At 37.7% G+C, this 19,820-nt stretch overlaps 1 protein-coding gene across 6 annotated transcripts in view; it reads left to right on the top strand.

Annotated features, from left to right (window-relative positions):
• Positions 1 to 19,820, top strand: part of PLCH1 (phospholipase C eta 1) — a 392,590-nt gene that overhangs the window by 325,947 nt on the left and 46,823 nt on the right. For 4 of the 6 annotated variants that reach the window (XM_073626065.1, XM_073626066.1, XM_073626067.1 and 1 more), the window contains 4 exons: positions 199 to 264; positions 1,693 to 1,775; positions 9,250 to 9,330; positions 17,218 to 17,315. In XM_073626065.1, the coding sequence (XP_073482166.1) occupies positions 199 to 264; positions 1,693 to 1,775; positions 9,250 to 9,330; positions 17,218 to 17,315 (328 nt within the window). The remainder of the gene's footprint in view (positions 1 to 198; positions 265 to 1,692; positions 1,776 to 9,249; positions 9,331 to 17,217; positions 17,316 to 19,820) is intronic. The other 2 variants (XM_073626069.1, XM_073626068.1) reach the window with 1 other exon arrangement.

Raw genomic sequence — 19,820 nt, 5'->3', positions numbered from 1 at the left:
ATTTTTCTTCTTTTGGTTGAACTAGATGGACTTGTATCTTTTTTTTACCCTGATTAACTATGTAGCTATGCAACTTATTACTGTACTTTTTTTATTTAGATAAAATGTCTTGTATATAGCAGAAAAAGGTATACACTATCCAATAGGCAAGTTTTTAAAAGTTTTTTTCTTAAGTTTTTTTCTACTTTCTTTATGCAGAATTCAGATACAAAAGACAGAGGGAAATCCAAAAGGTCATCAGTGGGTAATATTTCAAAGCACAAGGTAAGCAATTTTCCAATATACAAACAGACCATACATGATAAAGTGTAGTAATATTATTATAAATTGTAAGGAAACAAATCTAAAAACAAATGCTTGTTTTACAAACCTCTAGAGGGTCCAACCATAAACATAGCAGCAGCATTGGCACATAAAACAGTAATGAGGTGTGTGGATGGGTTGTCAAATGTCTGGGGTTTAAGCCAAATACATATTTTCAGTGACTGGTATGAATAAAGGCAATAACATTTGTGATCACCATAAAGGAACATTGTGCAGAGAGTATGTACAGTACATTCATACACTGCTACAGTCAAAACTTGTTTCCTTTTTTTATGATAGAATAGGGAAGGTAGAGCCTTTGTTTGGTTTTTCCCTATTAGGGAGATCTCCCCTCACTTTCTTCCCTGGTGACAATTGTTTCTGGGACAGGAAGTGAGGGGATCCCCCCCACCGGGGTACAGGCAATAGGTTTGAACCTTTCCCCACTCTACCACTGCAAAATGTTTAAAGTTGATTTTAGTTATGGTAATTGTTTTAGTGCACATAAAGGTTGATTTGGGTTTAAACAGAACTCGAGAGAGACAGAACTACATATTCATGATTATTTTATCATGTAAAGTAAACATGGTTGTGGTGTTCTACATTAAAGTGTAACTAAAGGCAAAACTTTTTTTTTTTCATTTTGGATACAGTAAGGGAGGGTTTTAACCCCGTCAATGTTTTTTCTGTGTCCCATAGGGGAGATTACCTTTCACTTCCTGTCCCATAGCCAAAACAGGAAGTGCAAGGAAATCCCTCCAAAATAAGGGAATCCTAGGGTGTTACCAGAACTAGTGTCCACATTGAAAGGTTTCCCTTCTATTACTTTTTCTGTGTCAACCCAAATTTGACATTTTATTTTACTTTCGCTTTCAATGATATGGTAAACAGGTCAAATTGAGAATCTCCCTATCGCGGCACAGACAGAAATAAAAAGTGACAGGTGTTCCAATCTCTCCCCACTCTATCCAAAAATAAAGTTTTGCCTTTAGTTACACTTTAACGCACATTGTAGATTTGGGCTATCATTAGAAAGTATATATAAAAAAAGTAAAAATATAAAAAAAGTAAAAACAATCCATTTTCTTGCACCCACACGTCAAAGTGTACTAGCTCTCATCTCACTATGATTTACAATCTATAGCAAACTGTTAAATTCCCTTCAAGTACCTTCCATAAGCAAAATGATTATTTAGGTCTAGTCCTGTGTGGACCAACCCATGAATTGCATTGTTATCTTTTATTTTGATTTTTTTCCCCTAGTGTTAAAAGAAATATTTGACTATATTTACAGAAGTATACAGCATCAGTTTTTCTTTTTATTGAAATAGATATGCATATTTTTTTTGTACTTTTCCAATTAAATTTTTTGTATGGCTTTTCCTCCAGCGAACCTCAAAATCCAGGTCAAAATCTTGCAGCACTGATGAAGAAGAAGATTCTTCTCCAAGGGAATCTGAAAAGATGAACAGGTCAGTATTAATATTTGGAATCCCAGAATGCAGCACTGTGATTGTGTTCTTGCACTTGACTTATTTGCTCATGCTTTTAATAATGTATGTTACTCATTACCTATCATTAGCTCTCCAAGACTGTTGACCTTAGTTCAAGTATGATATCCAGCCTTGTTGTAAAAGCACAAAGCTTTTTCTCTGCTGGGTAAATTATTAAAGATCATACTGTTTTACAATGCCATCCTTCCATTAATTAAGACAAAGAGACACTAAGCTCAAAATTGCTCTTTACTTAGGAGCTATCATTACCTTTTTATCTTTTGTATTTATATGTATTGTTTTTTGTTCCTGTATTTCACTTTCCCTAAATAATGATTTCCCAGAGACATTCAATAGCAAAGGTTAAAATAAATACTGTCCCTGTGCTTATTAAATGTATATTAAGAACAGGTTATGATCCCCCTGCTCTGTATGGTAAGATGGCCAATAGAGTCTCTTATGATTTAAATTGCAGGCCAATTATTTCTTCATTATCAACTCATTCCAACTGCTTTAGAATAGTTCCCATGTAAGATTCTGGGGGGCACAGACAGACAGGTAAATTGAGGGTAGGGGAACAAAGAGTCATAGCAGTTAAATTACTAAAGACATGTATACTGTTCACTTTTAAAGGAAATTTTCCTTTAGTCTAGTGAACATAAAGAAAGCTCACTTTGCAAAAAATATCCTATCTCGTACAAGAAAACAAAAACATTAAAAAAAAAGCAAAAAACAATATTTTTGCTTGCACATGATTGGGTGATGGAAGTCATCCAATTCACTTAATTAAGGGAAATTATCTTGCAAAGTGAACAGCTGTTTTGCCTGTTGTTTTGTGCTACAAACTATATCATAAGGAAGTCAGTAATTACAAATTTGTATAATTTTATTTAGTGTGATATGGGCAGTACAGTAAGTTAGAAAATACAAATACCATGGAAAATTCACAGGCAGTGCTCAGATATTTTACCTTTATGAGTTTTAAAAATATTCACCTCTATATATACTTCTTTTGAAGCACACAAGATAAATCATGAGAGGAATTTAGAAATATTGGGTTAGTTTGCCTTTATATGATCAGTACCACTGAAATTCAAAATGTATTTTATTCAGTGTAAGTTATTGTGCCAATGAAGTGGGTCAGAAAATTGCTTTAAGAATGCGTGACATGTGGATAACACAAAATAAGTAAACCATGTTAATTTAACTGCTGTGCATTTTCACTGCATGAGCTTTTTAGAATATGACATGTAACTGTAATCCGTTTGCTGTATTTTGAGATCCTTGGTTTTCATTTCATATCACTCATTCCATTGCATCTGTAGCACTGTAATCATCATGCTTATTCAGGCATCATTCAGCACATGCCTATCAAATCAATGTTCAGCTCTCAAATCCAATTAATCAAAAATAATTCATGTTAAATATTAAAACAAAAAACAAACAAAGCTCATTGATGCATGGGCGAGCGAAGGCGGGCCTGTGTAGTTGGATCCAATAGAAGAGCTACTGTAGCTCAAATTTTTGAAAAAGGTAATGCTATTTCCAATAGAAAGCTGTCAGAGCACACAGTTCATTGTAGTTTGTTGTGTATGGGGCTGCCTAGCCGCAGACTGGTCGGTGTGCCCATGGTGACCTGTGTCCACAGCCAAACGTGCTATAATGGGCAAAAGTCAGCTTACAGGGCTTAAAGGGTTTGCTACTGATGGCTTGGTGCCAGATACTACAACATGCCTTCAGAGGTCCAAGGAGACCATGTTATGTCAGGACTGTTTTGGTGGTAAAAGGGTGATCTACTCAATATTAGGTGAGTGGTCATGTTATAGTGGGTGGTCTTAATGTTATGGCTGACCGGTGTAAATATACAGTATATACTCACACAATTTATTATTATTATTATTTTTTTTACAAACTATTTATTTGCAAGCATTGGGTACAATACACAGAAAGGGCAACAAAGCCAGAAATCTTCCAATTACATGGTAACAAATAGGAAAAATACAGAATACTGTAACAATGATGAAGCACCAAAAAGTACTGGTTACATTGAGAGTATGACATAGTATGAAAGGTCTATTAGTGATAAGCATCTTACAAACACTATTCTTTTAATACAAATATGACTCACAAATTGCTGTCACTTGCAAAAGAAGATATCTACTGTATTATTTAACACCTGATCTTGGTCTAAGCTAAGCTCTGCTTCCATTGATAATTCCTTACAAGCTGTGTTCTGTTAACGAAACTGATACGATCAGTATATACTGAATATAACAACTAAAGCAATGCAGACACAGGGATAGGTAACATGTGCCTAAATAAATAGCCAATCCCTTCATGTTGTCATGTTGTCTTGTATGTCTTTTCACTTTTTTTCTTTGTGTTTTTCTGACTTACCATACTAGCCAAGATATACTGTAAGCTTGCATTGGTAGTCTCACAAATATCAATTAAGTTACTTAGTAGTGCTTTGATACTGTAAAAAAAACCCCCAAAAAAAACATTTCCTGTCTTTCTGTCAATGGCGGATGATTTTCACCATTTTAGATTAGGTCTTGTTTTAAGAGCTTGTCTCTTAAAATAGCTTAAACCTCCATATACTGTTGAGGAGCCACTTTTCATTAAACCCATTTATATTAAAGCCTCAAATTTTGACAATTATTGGTGTAGAGACATAGGATATTAGAGGAAAACCATAGAGTTCCACAATTTCTAAATTTTCATTCATCAGCTAATCCCACAGCTGCCTTGGTCACACAAAATGTTCTTTTTGGTAAGTCTTCAATAACATAATAGAATTAGAACATAATAGAATCAGCAAAAGGATTATGAAAGCTAGTATCTTCTAAAAACTTGCTTCGCTTTCTCCTTCAAAACATAGCCTGCATACCATATACAGTATATACTAGTGGGAGAAATTAAGCTTTACATTGTAGGTATTTTTTTTGTATGCTTTACACTGTAGGTATTTTTTTAAAAGCATATTCAGTACATTTATTCATATACAATCACATTTCCCCACATTCTGTGTTTTTAAAAACTCTGCAAGTACAGAAAAACACTTGTTGATGCTATCAGAAATCCATCAAGGTCCTAAAGTGATTGTAAAGGCAGAAGGTTTTCTATCTTAATGCGTTCTTTACATTAGGATAAAAAAACCTTCTGTGTGCATCAGCCCCCCTAATATTTATCTGAGCCCATCTGGATCCAGCGATATTGCACAAGAGACTCGGCTGCTCGGGACTCACCTTCCTGATTGGCTAAAACACAGCAGCGTGTGTATATCTAGGTATTTTTTTAAAGCATATTCAGTACATTTATCCATATACAATCACATTTCCCCACATTCTGTGTTTTTAAAAACTGTGCAAGTACAAAAAAACACCTGTTGATGTTATCAGAAATCCATCAAGGTCCCAAAGTGGTTGTAAAGGCAGAAGGTTTTTTATCTTAATGCATTAGATGAAAAAAAATCTTCTGTGTGCAGCTGCCCCCCTCAGCTCCCCTAATACTTATCTGAGCCCATCTGGATCCAGCGATGTTGCACAAGAGACTCGGCTGCTCGGGACTCTCCCTCCTGATTGGCTAAAACATAGCAGTGGCTGTCATCAGCTCCCACTGTTGTCAATCAAAGTCAGTGAGTCCATGAGGAGAGAGGGGTGATGGGTCCGCACCATGGCTCTGTGTCTGAATGGATACACTGAGCAGCGGCTTGGCTTTAGGCTAGGCAAAACCACTGCACAGATCAGGTAAGATAGCATGTTTGCTATTTTTAAGCAAAAAAAAAAAAACGAGATTATAGTATCATATCATATATGTCCCTATGCACACTGTTGCACTAAATTCTCAAGGAATGTCATCAGCCCTGCCAAGTTCACCTTTGTGGACTATACAACACCTCCATTCTGTGTTATGAAGATAAGGAAAGAGGGAGATGCCATCCAGTTTAAATCAAGAGTTTTCATAAAGTTTTAATAAAGCACTATAGTTTGGCAGCGCAGTTCCTCCATAAATACCGTACACTGAGTGAGTGTCGTAAAGAAAAAAATGCAGCCACCACATCCCAAGGACTGGAAAGTTACAGTATACTGAGTTTTTCTTCTTGGGTTTTGATACACTTTAATTAAAAAATTACAAATTTAGCGCATCTTGCCATTTTCTTTAGCTGCATAATTATTAAAAATCATCCGATGGTCGAGATTTTTAAAGTTGGCTTTTTGTGATCATATGACAAGGGAACAATAAGGTGAGATGATGACATGCAATAAAAAAGTGAAACATACCAAAATCAAAAGGGCTCATAGAGAGGGCCCCTCTGAGCATAAAGTCTTCCATATAAAAAGAGATAAATGTACATAGAAAAAACATTGCAGTGAAGAAATTAAAATTTAGTATGTGTACATTTCAAAGAAAACTAAAGCAGTATGTGCCAAATGGTTTACTATCTAAACAAGTACCAAATCCAGTTACTTTGTGGTGCACAAATCTTATAACGTAAAAAAAACCTTTTACCTTCAATAACTGAACCAAATCCGCCTTCATTTGGAAGGCAGTGCTACTGATCCAGGAAGCAGCAGGCAGGGGTAGGTGTGGCCAGTTGTTGATTGACAGGTCCTAGACTTATGAATTATTTGTGAGATCCCTGGTAGCCACACCTCCTGTAACATCTCACGCATATCCTACATGGACTTTACTGGTGGAATGAACAAGGATTTGCAAGGCACTTAAAATTAAGTTTAATCGTTCTTCTTTAAAGTGTATTTAAAGGTTTTTTATTTTGGTTGAGTGGGGAAGGGTTGAACCCTATGTCAAGTTGGTATTACTGTTTGTTTCTCTGCTGAGGAGATTTACCGCATTGCAGCAGTAACCACTGTAAAGTGAATTGGGAAATCCAACATTTTAGTCTTTGGACACCTATTCATGTGACAACTCTCAAAACTCTCTCAGATGGGAATTCAGTTCACTTTGGCTAGGTTTCCTCTCAGTTCCTGTTGCCCCTTCAGGACAGGAAATGAAGGTAAATCTCCCCAGCAGAACACAGACAGCAACTATAATGCCCTGTACACACGGTTGGATTTTCCGACGGAAAATGTGTGATAGGACCTTGTTGTCGGAAATGTGTGGGCTCCATCACACATTTTCCATCGGAATTTCCGACACACAAAGTTTGAGAGCTTGATATAAAATTTTCCAACAACAAAATCTGTTGTCGGAAATTCCGATCGTGTGTACACAAATCCGACGCACAAAGTGCCATGCATGCTCAGAATAAATTAAGAGACGAAAGCTATTGGCTACTGCCCCATTAATAGTCCCGATGTACGTGTTTTACGTCACCGCGTTTAGAACGATCGGATTTTCCGACAACTTTGTGTGACCGTGTGTATGCAAGACAAGTTTGAGCCAACATCCATCAGAAAAAATCCTAGGATTTTGTTGTCGGAATGTCCGATCAATGTCCGACCGTGTGTACAGGGCATAAGAGCTTAACCCTTGGCTCATCTAAATCTAAAAAAATAAACAGTTTGGCATTACATACACTTTAAGGAGTAGGATAAGGTTTGGGGCCTATTATTTTTTTCTTTATGCCTGACCCATTCTATTTCTATCTTGCTCATTGATCACTTGATGGGTTTAGACCACTTCTTGTGCTGCTTAGGCCAAAAAAAAAAATTCATATGGGAACGAACTAAATAAATGAATAAAGACACACACCAATTTGATGGCATAAAATTGGCCACAGTAGGTTGGTGTAATTAAATAAATAAATAATAACAGCATATTAATAAATTGTTGATAAATAATAAATCTTACATTTTCTTAACAAATAAGCCTCTGATAGCTCAGTCTTTAAGGACTTGAGCTCCACTGAATAAATATAATCACGAGTCCCCCTTTAAATATAAAGGGTGACAATAGCATATAACATGCCTTGCAACAAGGGAGGGAGGGTGGGGAGCTTGTTGCGCCGACACTGACCAGCTAGCCAAATCCCTTAGTGGAGCCCCTTTATATAATGAGCCCCATGGTTCTGGAACTTTCCAATTGATCACGGGACATTCCAGAAATTTCCTGAACATCACAGATCCATGTTTTTCTGCCCATTATGATTTTAATTCCTTAAGAAACCTTAACCTTTTTTTTAAAAATAAATCCTGGAGGGCATGCCCATGCTGTCGGGCCCAAATTGGTGTGCCCTCCTATGTCAATTTTTTGGCAACTGTAGGTATGTGGGGGAGGGGGGTCTTGTTATTGCCTAATGTAAACATCAGCAATCATTTTTACTGTAACCTATATTCCTCTTCTGGTCCGGGAGTTAAAAAATTAGATCCCGCAAATTGAAATACAGTTAAAAAATAGTAAAAATGCATACAGTATGTGAAATAGTTTTCTGGACAACATTGCATAAACTAATGCAGATACTTTTTTGATTTGTCCACCCCGTTTCTGTTACATTGCTGCATGCTATAAGGACAATGGCAACACTTTTCACAGCCTGTAAATCTGCAAAATCCTTGTCCCTGCCTTGACTCTTTTCTCCTACACCGGGAATTAACTCACTTCTGTAAACCAACAAGCACAGAGCAGAAATCCCAGTGAAGTACAAACCTCATTTCAGCATTCACTTGCTGCGTGTAAACTCAATATACAGATCAATTTCAAGTAATTACCCTAGCTTAACTGAAAGGTAATTTTATGACTTTTAAAAGACTATATGTTGGCTAAGAAACTTTTTATGTAGTTGCCACAAAAATGGAATTAAGCAAAGACATATATAAGGTCAAGCCATACATTTTCATCTGGCAAATATATATTATTTGATCGTTCATATTTAATCTGTAAACCTCTGACAGTGAAGTCAATTTGTTTTAGCCCTGAAAGGTCTCACCTCATCTATGTCAGGGACCAGCTTCACATTATAGGAGTGTCAGGAATTTAGGCATGTCACCTGATTAGACCGCAAATATCTAACAAGTGTATAAAACATGCACGGAATCCTTGTCATGTCAATGACAGTGACCGCTATTCCATCACCATCTGATCTAGGGGCACGACACAGTATCAGAAGACTTTTCAAATTTTGATCATGTTGTGTTGGTTTTCATCAGTGGAATGTGCAAAGTGCCTGCTTCTCTGATGCTGTAGACAAGCCACGTACATGCAATACATTTCTCCACTCCTAATTCATCTTCCTCACCTCTGCTGACTGGTAGAGAATGAGAATTGATTACATTTTATTTGTGTTCATCCAGCCTAGTATCAGCCATAATGTAGGTTAGGAGCTCAAAATCCAATTGATTTGTTCAGTAATCATTTTCCACCAGTCCGGCTTTGTTTTCTGTATTTGTTGACAACCATTGTGCACTGTAACTCTTTCATGACTGTTAAAAAGTATTGGATATGAAATGGGGCAGGCAGGGAGATTCAATACCTTGCCTCCTAATTGCTGTAGGTGGAGCCAAGCTACATATGGCATCTTACTTACTTGTGCTTGGATTGGTGGAGAAGAAGATTTTGAAAACGCCCATTACAGGTAAGATAGCATCCAAGAGCACCATATAGTATCCATTGTCCTTTGTATATGTTAGAAAGCCCATACAACTTTATGTGTTGACATATTGGTGGATTGCAGTCTATGCACTTAACATTCTCCAGAACAAGGTTGGAATTGCCAATAGGCCTGTACCTATGAGTGATTCAATCAGCAGCTTTTTCCTGTATAGTTCTCAGTCATGCATTTTTGCTTGTACTTTTAGTGGAAGTACAAGCACTTTATAGTTTGTTTATACGTTTTCACAATGTTCTAAATTAGGTTAAGAGCAGTAAAACAGGAAGATGTTCTGTATGAAAGAGATGACCTTAACAGAGGGGTGTTTCTTTGAGTGCTGAAGGTTGCGTGCTAACAGGCTTCAATGATAGAAATGCAGCCCTGCTTACACAATGAATCAAACACAAAATCCAAAATTGGGCCTAGAGTAACAGTTCAATTTGGTGTTCTTACTTTATAAAGTATGACATTTATTCTGCTATATTGTTTTGAACATCATCTTTTGGTGGTCTCACAGCAATAGTAGTTGGCATTCATCGATTCACACACTGACACTAGGGACTTCAAGGACAAAGTCCCACCCAGATCAAATGTATCAGCTTTGGAGAGAGGGAAAGCCTTGATCCACATGCCAGTGTCTTTACTGCCAGGCAGGAATATGTTTGGAAAACCTTGGAACAGCAAATGCTATATCACAAGTCCTATTGTAGATTCTTTGTAGTAATATACAGCGAAATCTTGAGATATTGAAAAGATAGATAAACTCATCAGTTTAGTTACTTTTTTTCAAACAAAAAACGTATAAATTTGACATCAGTTTGTCATCCGTTGTTCATCTGTTTTTTATCAGTTTTTGACATCTGGCAGCTAGAATCCTTAACCACTTGAGTCTCGCAGCCATTCTTTCATGCAAAAATGGACCTTTTGTCAGTTTACATCCATTATCGTCCGATCTATTTATTTTAACAGAAGAGAAATAGGGCTTTGATCCGTTCCAAAAAATGGATGTTGACGGAAGTGGATGGTAACAGATATAAATGGATGATCATCCATTTACATCAGTTTTTCCATTGAGATGCATTATTGTCTATTTTTCATCCGTGAGTGCAGTACACCATCATCATATGACTAGTTTAGCAGTGATCAGGCACACTGACTGTTAACAGTATATAAAAAAAGTCAACATTTTTAAACTTTTTTCTTTTTTTTAACATTTTTTTTTTACATAAAGTGTCAGTGCAACACTATAGGTATATCAAATGTACAGGGATAAGATACACCTTTATAAACAAAAACATATACGTACAGTATCTAAACATAATACAATGCAAATTTTGCCAACGAGAAAAATCTCAACGTCCACCAATCTTATTCAAAAGTTAATGCCCATAATAAAATGAATTCTAGGTTGAAGACAGTTCAGAGATGAAATGAATATGTGCGATCTGCATCTGTGAAGAAAAACCACCATGGAAAGAGTGCACCATCGACTGTGTGACCAACAACCGAGATAATAGGGTACTCTTACCAAATCATGTGGACCCCCAGCCAGTGGCAGGGAGTCAATCAAGCGTAGAAACTGGCAAATGAGGCACTTCGCAGGAACCAGCGTGAGAGATGAAAAAGCATTAGGCCGTTTTCTCTGAAAGTTTTCCAGAGAGAACGGCCTAATTCTTTTTGGTATTGAGACAGTGTTGCTGTTTGTCCCTTGGGCTGGTTCCTGTGAAGTGACTACTTTGCCAGTTTCTACACTTGATTGACTCCCTGCCGCTGGCTGCGGGTCCACATGATTTGGTAAGAGTACCCTATTATCTCGGCTGGTGGTGGTCGCACAGTCAATGGTGCACTCTTTCCATGGTGGTTTTTCTAAACTGATGCAGACGGCACATATTCATATCATCCCTGAACTGTCTTCAACCTAGAAGTCACATCTATTTACATGGACTCATTTTATTATGGGCATTTACTTTTGAATAAGATTGGTGGATATTGAGACTTTTCTCGTTGGTACATTTGCACTGTATTATGTTTATATACATATATGTTTTTTGTTTATACAGGTATATTTCATCATCTCTGTACATTTGATACACCTATAGTGTTGCACTGACACTTTATTTGCCTTTTTGCACATTCACAGCGCTGCACTTTAATTTCATACAGTCTTACCATAATGACACTGTATTACTCTGGGGAAGTGGCCAGGATTTTTTTTTACACTATGATTGCTTATAACAGTGATGATCACTGTTATAAGCAATTTTTTTTTATAAATGGCATACATTTATTCACAGTAATAATGTGATAGCTGTGATTGTTCAAATCTATCACGTGGTACAGATGTGCTGTGCTTGGCCCTGTCTGTATCATGTGATATTGTGACCAATCACAGAGATCATTACAATAGTACAAAATCATTGGTTAAGTACGAAAGGCATTCAATGTGTAGAATTGTCATGGAATCGCTGTGATTGCTCGTAGTGTTCACATGGCTGCCATTTGTCTATATTCCATAACTGAAGTGGTAAAATAGTAGCCACAGTAGTCAGTAGCCACAGAATATATTAATCTACACTTTGTGCACCAAATTCCTTGCCAAATCAGAAATTAACTTGTAAACGAAGTGGAAAGAAGAGTTGTAGGAGAGACTCAACAGATCCTCCCACTACAAGCAGAAGTCAGGTGGATAGTTACAAGGCTACTCATAATGCAGCCTTGTACTCATAATGACTAATAAAAGAGAGCAGCAAAGACCAGCCTGTAGTACAGAAAGCTTCTACACAAAGGCCAAGTTTCACTGTGGATTATTGTACAGATCTGGAAGAACAGCAGAAAGCACACAGATTCAAGTAAGAATTCACATGCCTCTTATATTAAGACTGTGTTTGCCCATCCTAGAGTTCAGTTTTTAAAATATAACTCTGCAGACTTACTTGTAAATGTTCATAAGCATTGTTAAGTGGAGCATTGACTGCATACCAATAATAAAATATGTGACTTTATTGTACTTTAAGTGTGTATAATAGTAAAAAGTAACAGTGCAGCAAACATAGGAGGAATATAAACAATTATCAACTGATTTAGAGTGCTTCTCCACTCTTAATGGATATTTCACTTCTGGGTAGACATCAATTAGTCGAGTTTGGTTTCTTATCTCTGGCAGTGAAATCTTAATGACTTGCTCCATTTGCCTTTTGCAGTCATTGTGAGCTGGTCTCAATCCCTTTTTTGATATTTTCATACCATCACAAATTCATAACAATGCAGCAAGCAGAGCAAGACTCCTTATGCAGTGGGCTGATTAAAACTCCATGGCTACGTGGCATATAGCCGAGAATACTAGTCGGCTGGCGGTGCCACTTCAGTTTTCTAAATTGTTTTTTTTTTATGGTATTTGTAATGCATTTTTTAACTTTACAGTGACAACTTGACTAAATGTCCTTCTCTTAAATCTATTCTACTTTTTTTTTAGCTAGTAGTCTTTTACAGGTGTCAGCACTGATGTAGAATTCTTAAGCTGCTCCTCCAAATCCCTAAACTAAAAGCCAAAGTCAGAAGAGCCAGCAAGGAAGACATGTATGCATTATTTAATCTCCCCCGGCTTTTAACACAATGAATTTAACACAATTAATAAATTATATGCTGATTTACTATAAACCAAAAGGATTTACCAGTGTCAGGGCCAGTTTTACTGTTCACCAACTGTGACATGTACCATAATCAAATGTCTGTATGAGCATTTGTTCAATAAACGAAATGTGCTAAATCAAGTGAGTGGAGGCCAAGAGATTTTCTTTCCTCTTGGCTCTCTTGCAAGCAATAAAGTAAACTGGCTATAAACATTAAAATATTCATGTATTTCTAACAATCAGATTCATTTATTAATTAAAGCAGTGCTTACTGACCTTAGTAGCTGCAGGCACTGTCAAGCAGTTCATCCTCATAATTCTTTGCAGAAGTACCTAAGTCATTCAAGTTGTTCTCTCAGCTCACTCTGAGCTCCCATACCAGAGCATCTGGTCTGTGTTTCCATTAAAGATCACAATGCTGGAAGGCTGCAACTTCACTCCTGGGAGGGGGAAACAGGCATGATAATTGTAACACTTCATGTGCCACTACAATTCTCTCTTTTTCTCAGTTGGCTAAATTACTTTTGATGATGATCATGGGGCTTCAGCGGGAGGAGTTAATGTACTGCGTAACTAAATGAATGTACCACTACAGATTCCTATAGGACTCATTTTAAATTTGAAATATAAATGATATATATTTGTTGCTGAAACAATACTATTACTACTACTACTACTACTACCACTACTACTATTTTTAAAAATAATAATAACTATTATTAATCTTATTATTATTAGTGGTAGTAGTAATAATAGTAGTAGTAAGAGTGGTAGTAGTAGAATTATATATCAAAGGTGAGGCTGTTTTAAATGTGTGCCAGAACTTGGGGTTTCATGTCATTAATTATTATTAAAAGGTAATTGTAGTAGATCAGGTTCATTTTTATTTTAGTTGTATACATTTTTAAACAGTATATTTACATACACACAATTTTTATTTTACAAACAAACCTTTATTACATGACAAAGGATTCTCAGAAAACTGTGGTTCATCTAAAGAGACAGCACAATAAACAATTATTAAATGATCCTGCTTTGCAGCTCCCTTCGATAAAATCCTCCCAATGGACCCTATGATAAAGGATATGTCACTGCACAGGACTGTAAATGATAGACTTTATTTTTAGTGTAACTAAAGCCGACCATAGACGGTTCTAATCTCGGCTGGTTCAGCAGGGACCGGCTGAGATTCGAACCATGTATGGGCAGGTTGAATGAACCCAAGTTGATCGATCAACTTGGATACAACCAGCCTGTCGGATTTTTCATGCGATTATTGCCAGCGGTAATCATTATATGTTCTTCCAGCCAGGACAACTCCTCTCCACCAAGAGAACACAATGGCTCCATGGGAGTGATCCCCCCCATCAACACTGACTGTGTTGATTGGGGGATTTTTTGAGCAATTTTTCAACCGCAGGTTGTAAGAAAGAAAATTGCTCCATCTATGGCCAGATTAGCACTGAAATAGCTGAAAATGTGAAAAGGAGATTAGAGTTCCATCTCATGGCTGGTTATAAAACTGCAGAATATGAATACACAATATTTCATATTCACTTGACTATTCAATTTTTTTTTAATCCTGACCATAATAAATAAAGGCAAAATAAGGGCAAAACCACTATACTTTTTCTTTCCATGTTGCATAAATGGTTTGGCATGAAAGCATAAAGTGCTGTTTATACATTTGGTCACTAGATGGTGCTTAGTATCATAGGAAACCCTGTGATACTTAGCACCATCTGATGGCAACACAGGAAAGAATCTAAAGACATTTGTTTTTGCCTGATTTTGGTAGAACACATGTACATGCATTTTCACTTGTGTTATATGTTATTTTGTGTTTGTTTTTAGGAGGTGATGCTCTAGACTAATTTTCACATATTAACCGGGCTAAATTACACACAAAACTGAATATGTCAGATGTCTGAACTCTCACTCTGTTGCTTTGATATGATATGCAGAATTTCAATTAAAGAGAAACTACTGAGGTGGTCTCTCTTTAGAAAACCAAAATCATTGTAATGAGTTATCCTATATTAAATTATCTTAATAATAATAATATATACATCTCTTTTTACTTTAAAAAATGTCAGTACAGTTTTACCTAAATAGTTTCAGTTCCTCTTTCAGTCCACTTTTATAATATGGCTGCAGAAACATCAGATTATGGTGTTCAACACTAAACACTTGTGTATATGCAGATACTGTTGTGCAGGAAACATATTTGTTATAGTGGCGCATCTGGCACCGAGGAAATGAGTAGTATAAATTCAGGGTTACATGAAGGAAGCCAGAGGAATGATTTCAGTCTATTGCATTTCTATAGGAAGACAAAATATATGTAATTGGAGTTTGGAGAGGGGCCTAATGTTAACCTAATGCAGTTGTGGAAATAATTATATACATCCATTATTTGTATTGTTTGATTTAGTTTGTGAATTATTTTTTTACAAAGGAGGCTTTCCTCATTAAAGTAAGGGGTTCGTTTTTATTAGGGTGGCTTTGGACCACCTCTGGAGATCCTTGGTGTGCTGGTGACATGTTTTTGCTTTTTCCTTTTGATTAGGGGACCTCTGTGAACCTCTGATATGCAGGCTAGTGAACTGAGTACTAGTGGGTACTCTCTTTGTCAGGCAGGGCTGACCTTTTTTGTATCTCTGTTAATCAAGCCTGTATTTTGTGTACATATTCTGCATGGTAAAGTACTTTTCTGTATGCAATATGTTTCAGAGTGTATTTTAAAGACGTTCTGAAGAGGGTTCTGAGGCTAATTGCACCACAAAAGAAACTATTTTTAATACTTAAATATCTATTCTGTCAGAATGTAAACAGTGTCTTAAGAAGTCATACATATCTACCTTCTCACAAAATTATTTGACAGTACTTGGTGCATTTCTGACTTTTCCAAAAGTGATTGGTGTCCCCCAAACAATGTAGGCTTAGGCCTAACTCTACAACCTGTGAGCACCACTTCTGTTTGATTGGGCACATTTGTTTTTAGGATTTCCAATTCGTTATTATTATCTTTCTCTCTGTTGTGATAATAAATCTAAGCATTGCCTGTGTAGAATATCCCCTGTCTTGCTGTTACATTATGGCCACCACAGAAGACTTTTGCCCCGTACACACGGTCTGATTTTTCGACGGAAAATGTTCGATGGGAGCTTGTTGGAAATTCGGACCGTGTGTAGGCTCCACCTCCATCGGACATTTTCCATTGGAATTTCCGTCACACGAAATTTGAGGCCTGGATCTCAAATTTTCTGACAACAAAATCCGTTGTCGTAAATTCCGATTGTGTGTACACAATTCCGACGCACAAAGTTCCACGCATGCTCGGAATCAAGCAGAAGAGCCGCACTGGCTATTGAACTTAACTTTTCTCGGCTTGTCGTACGTGTTGTACGTCACCGCGTTCTTGGCATTTGGAATTTCCAAAAAGATTTGTGTGACCGTGTGTACGCAAGACAAGTTTGAGCCAACATCCGTCGGAGAAAATCCATGGATTTTGTTGTCGGAATGTCTGATCGGGTGTATGGGGCATTAGGCTGCTTTCACACTGGGGCGGGCGTTGACGGTAAAACGTTGCTGGTTTTAGCGGCGCTATTCAGCCAAATAAAGGGTTAAGTGCGCCTGTGTAGTGCCGCTGCCAAAGCGCTTTGTAGGCGCTTCGGGACCAGTGCCCGTTCAATTCAATGAGTAGGAGCAGTGGAGGAGCAGTTTATACACTGCTCCTCGACCTCCCGAAAGATGCTGCTTGCAGGACTTTTTCTAACGTCCTGCAAGCACACTGCCCCAGTGTGAAAGCACTCAAGCTTTCACACTGGGGATGCAGGGGAGGCATTTTTCAGGCGCCTAAAAAATGCCTCAGTGTGAAAGGGGTCTTAAGGTCTTGACATGATGAAAATATTTAACCTTCTGTTGTGAAAAGGTTCTTGCACAACGCTTTTCCCCAAGAGATCTGGTTTACACACAAGGCAGATTTAAAAGAAGGTCAGATGTTGGGTTAGTAACATTTTTGTGTGTTGAACCAGATACTGTATTTAGCCAGGTAGAGGTTAGGTAGGATTTGTTAAAGCAAATTTTACAATGAATTGCAAAGGATTTTGGCCTTCTAATAAATGAACTGGTATTTAGATTAAAAAATTAGGTAAAGTCAATAGATGCACATCTTCTTTCAACCTATGTCAATATGTAATTGATTGCTATTAACAGTTTTTCTACAACTACCACTTAACAGACTTGGCCGTCGAAGGAAGACGATGAAATTATGCCGAGCGCTGTCTGACTTGGTTGTTTACACAAACTCAGTGGCCGCACAGGACATCATAGATGATGGTAAGTTATAATCCAATTTTCATGTATTTTATATGTCTTTTGTAGACAAAAGCTTTTTTAGGCTCTTTTTATTCCATTTAGGAAATAACCTTCTGCTATAGGTTTGAAATATAGAAAAGACTCTTTAAGTAACTCTGGTGACTCAGGGGTGGAGAGCGTGGTGTGTTTTATGATGTATAGAAAAGTATGTGAATGCTTATGGTGAGATCCAATAGAGTTTTAGCTTCCAAAATATAAAATACTCACAGGCAAAGTGCTTTATTGGTATATTGGGAGCATAGCACAAACCGTTAGGTGAAGCTGGTACCTGCACTGCAGATGAAAGTTTCCTTGGCCCACACACTGTGCTGCATTCTGCTCCCGGCCAGCAGCAGAGCTTAGTGATGAAAACTGAGACAATACTTGAGACTAGAAGAGGTGTACACTAATACCATCATTCTGACAATAGGTCAGAGCCCTGAAACCTATAGGTGTAGGTGATGCTTTCTTAAAGGTGTGGCTGGGGCATTGCTAATACTAAGCTTGGTTCAGAAATCATGGTACAGCCTCAATGCCAGTTGGGCGTGGGAGTGGTTGGATTTTGTGTTGCAAATGGATGGTTCTACATTTTATATTCTTTTGGGGCTAATGGTTTAGTCAGTGCTATTTTAAACTTTTTATGGACTATCATTTATTGCTTTTTGTTACTGTTTGTTACTTATACCTGTGGTTATAATTAAATTATGTTAAAGTGACTTTGTCATGGAGATTGCCATTGCCAGGCCTGCTGCCTGGCATTGCTTGGCTTCAGTATGTCTGAGCGTGGCTACATTCACACAGGCAACTACCTCTGGTGCAAATGACAGTGGCAGGAATCTGCTGATTCCTGCAGCTATTTCAGCCACCTGTGAGCTGCTAGCTGTGTCTGCTGAGTTCTGGACCTTTTAATGACAGTTCAGCGGGGGCCGTAGCTATCAGTGGCTGTCCGCAGGGTTGACGATTACCTACAGTGATCGCTGCTGGACTCACACAGGTGGCCGAAACAGCTGCAGGAATCAGCAGATCGCTGCCACTGTCATTCTCACTGGTGCTGGTTGCCCATGCCATGTAGCCTTATAGACCTGGAGTGTCAGAAAAGTGTCAGAATTCCTTATCTCTATACTTGTTCCAGGTCAGAGGCTCAGAAAGAAACCAAGAAGCCAAAGCATGAGTGTGATATCCAGGTAGCTGGCATTCTTTGCAATGGTATCCCCCTATACTTTTCCCTTGACAGAGTCACTTTAACTGTTACACAAGTGCATAAAGATCATATCACTTGGAGCACTGCTGTATATGCTTTTGTTCCATATTGTGAGGTTTTTGGTTTAAATAACACATCTAAACCCAAAATCAAAACTGTATTACATTGTAGTTTACCAGATTCTTAGATGCAGTGGCTGTATTTATTTGAATTTTTAGACTTTTTTCCTAAATTTTAACCAGGTGATCCAGCCAGTAAGTCTGTTATTTTTTAACATCCTTTAACAGACAAAGCTGTCCAGAAAAAGTGGCAATTAAAGGTTGAGGCAAGCCATTTAACACTGATAGGGCTACTTATAATGGTCAGCTTTTTAAATTTATGTAAAAATCTTTATCCCAAAAGGGAAAAAAAATGTGTCTATACCTGCTTAAAGGGGTGTTCCAGCCGTTTTTTTTTTCTTAAAGTCAGCAACTACAAACACTGTAGCTGTTGACTTTTAATAAGGGCACTTACCTGTCCAGGGAACCCACGATGTCGCCCCCCCCCCCACCGAGGCCGATCCGTCCTTTGGATCGGGTGCCGGCGCCACCATCCTAACTAAGGGAAACAGACAGTGGAGCTTTGCGGCTTCACTGCCCGTTTCCTCCTGCACATGCACGAGTCGCGCGGCGCTTTATGAATGGCCCTGTTGTTTTCTGGGACACACACACATGTCCCAGAAGACAACGGGGCAGCTCGCTGAAGAGGAGGAAGTGACGGAACAGTGCCGTGGAATAGGAAGAGGCAGATTAGGAAGACTGCCTAGCAATAGGCATTTCTGGTAAGTAAAAAAATGGGGATTTTTTTTTTCAAATTTTTTTAGATATTTTTTGGAAAGTTTTAATGTAATTTTTTATTTTAGGGTGGACCTCCGCTTTAAAAAGTGTTAGCTGGAGTTCGGCTTTAATTTGTTAGTCACATCCATCTAAATCTATTAGTTCACCTAACACTGTCATCTCTCCAGGTTGGCAATGCTGCTGTCCAAAGGTGTGTCTATTGCTCCTCTGTCCAGATTGGAAACACCTTAAGACAGGAAGTGTGTTAGTGGCCAAATCACCAGGTCAAAATGAAGGAAAAATGCCTAAAAAATGCCTAAAAAAAAGAAAACATATGTAGCCAATACATTTAAAGTGGTTGTAAACCTCAGTTATGAAATCTGAACAAAGCACATATATCTGTAGTGTTTACTTGTCTATCTCCAAAGCTCTAAGTGTGTTTCTCTCTGGTGCTTCGTTCTTCTGTTATCA

This window comes from Aquarana catesbeiana, linkage group LG04, assembly GCF_042186555.1.
Source record: "Aquarana catesbeiana isolate 2022-GZ linkage group LG04, ASM4218655v1, whole genome shotgun sequence".
Classification (NCBI taxonomy): Eukaryota; Metazoa; Chordata; class Amphibia; order Anura; family Ranidae; genus Aquarana; species Aquarana catesbeiana.
This window is presented reverse-complemented; position numbering and strand designations above follow the sequence as displayed.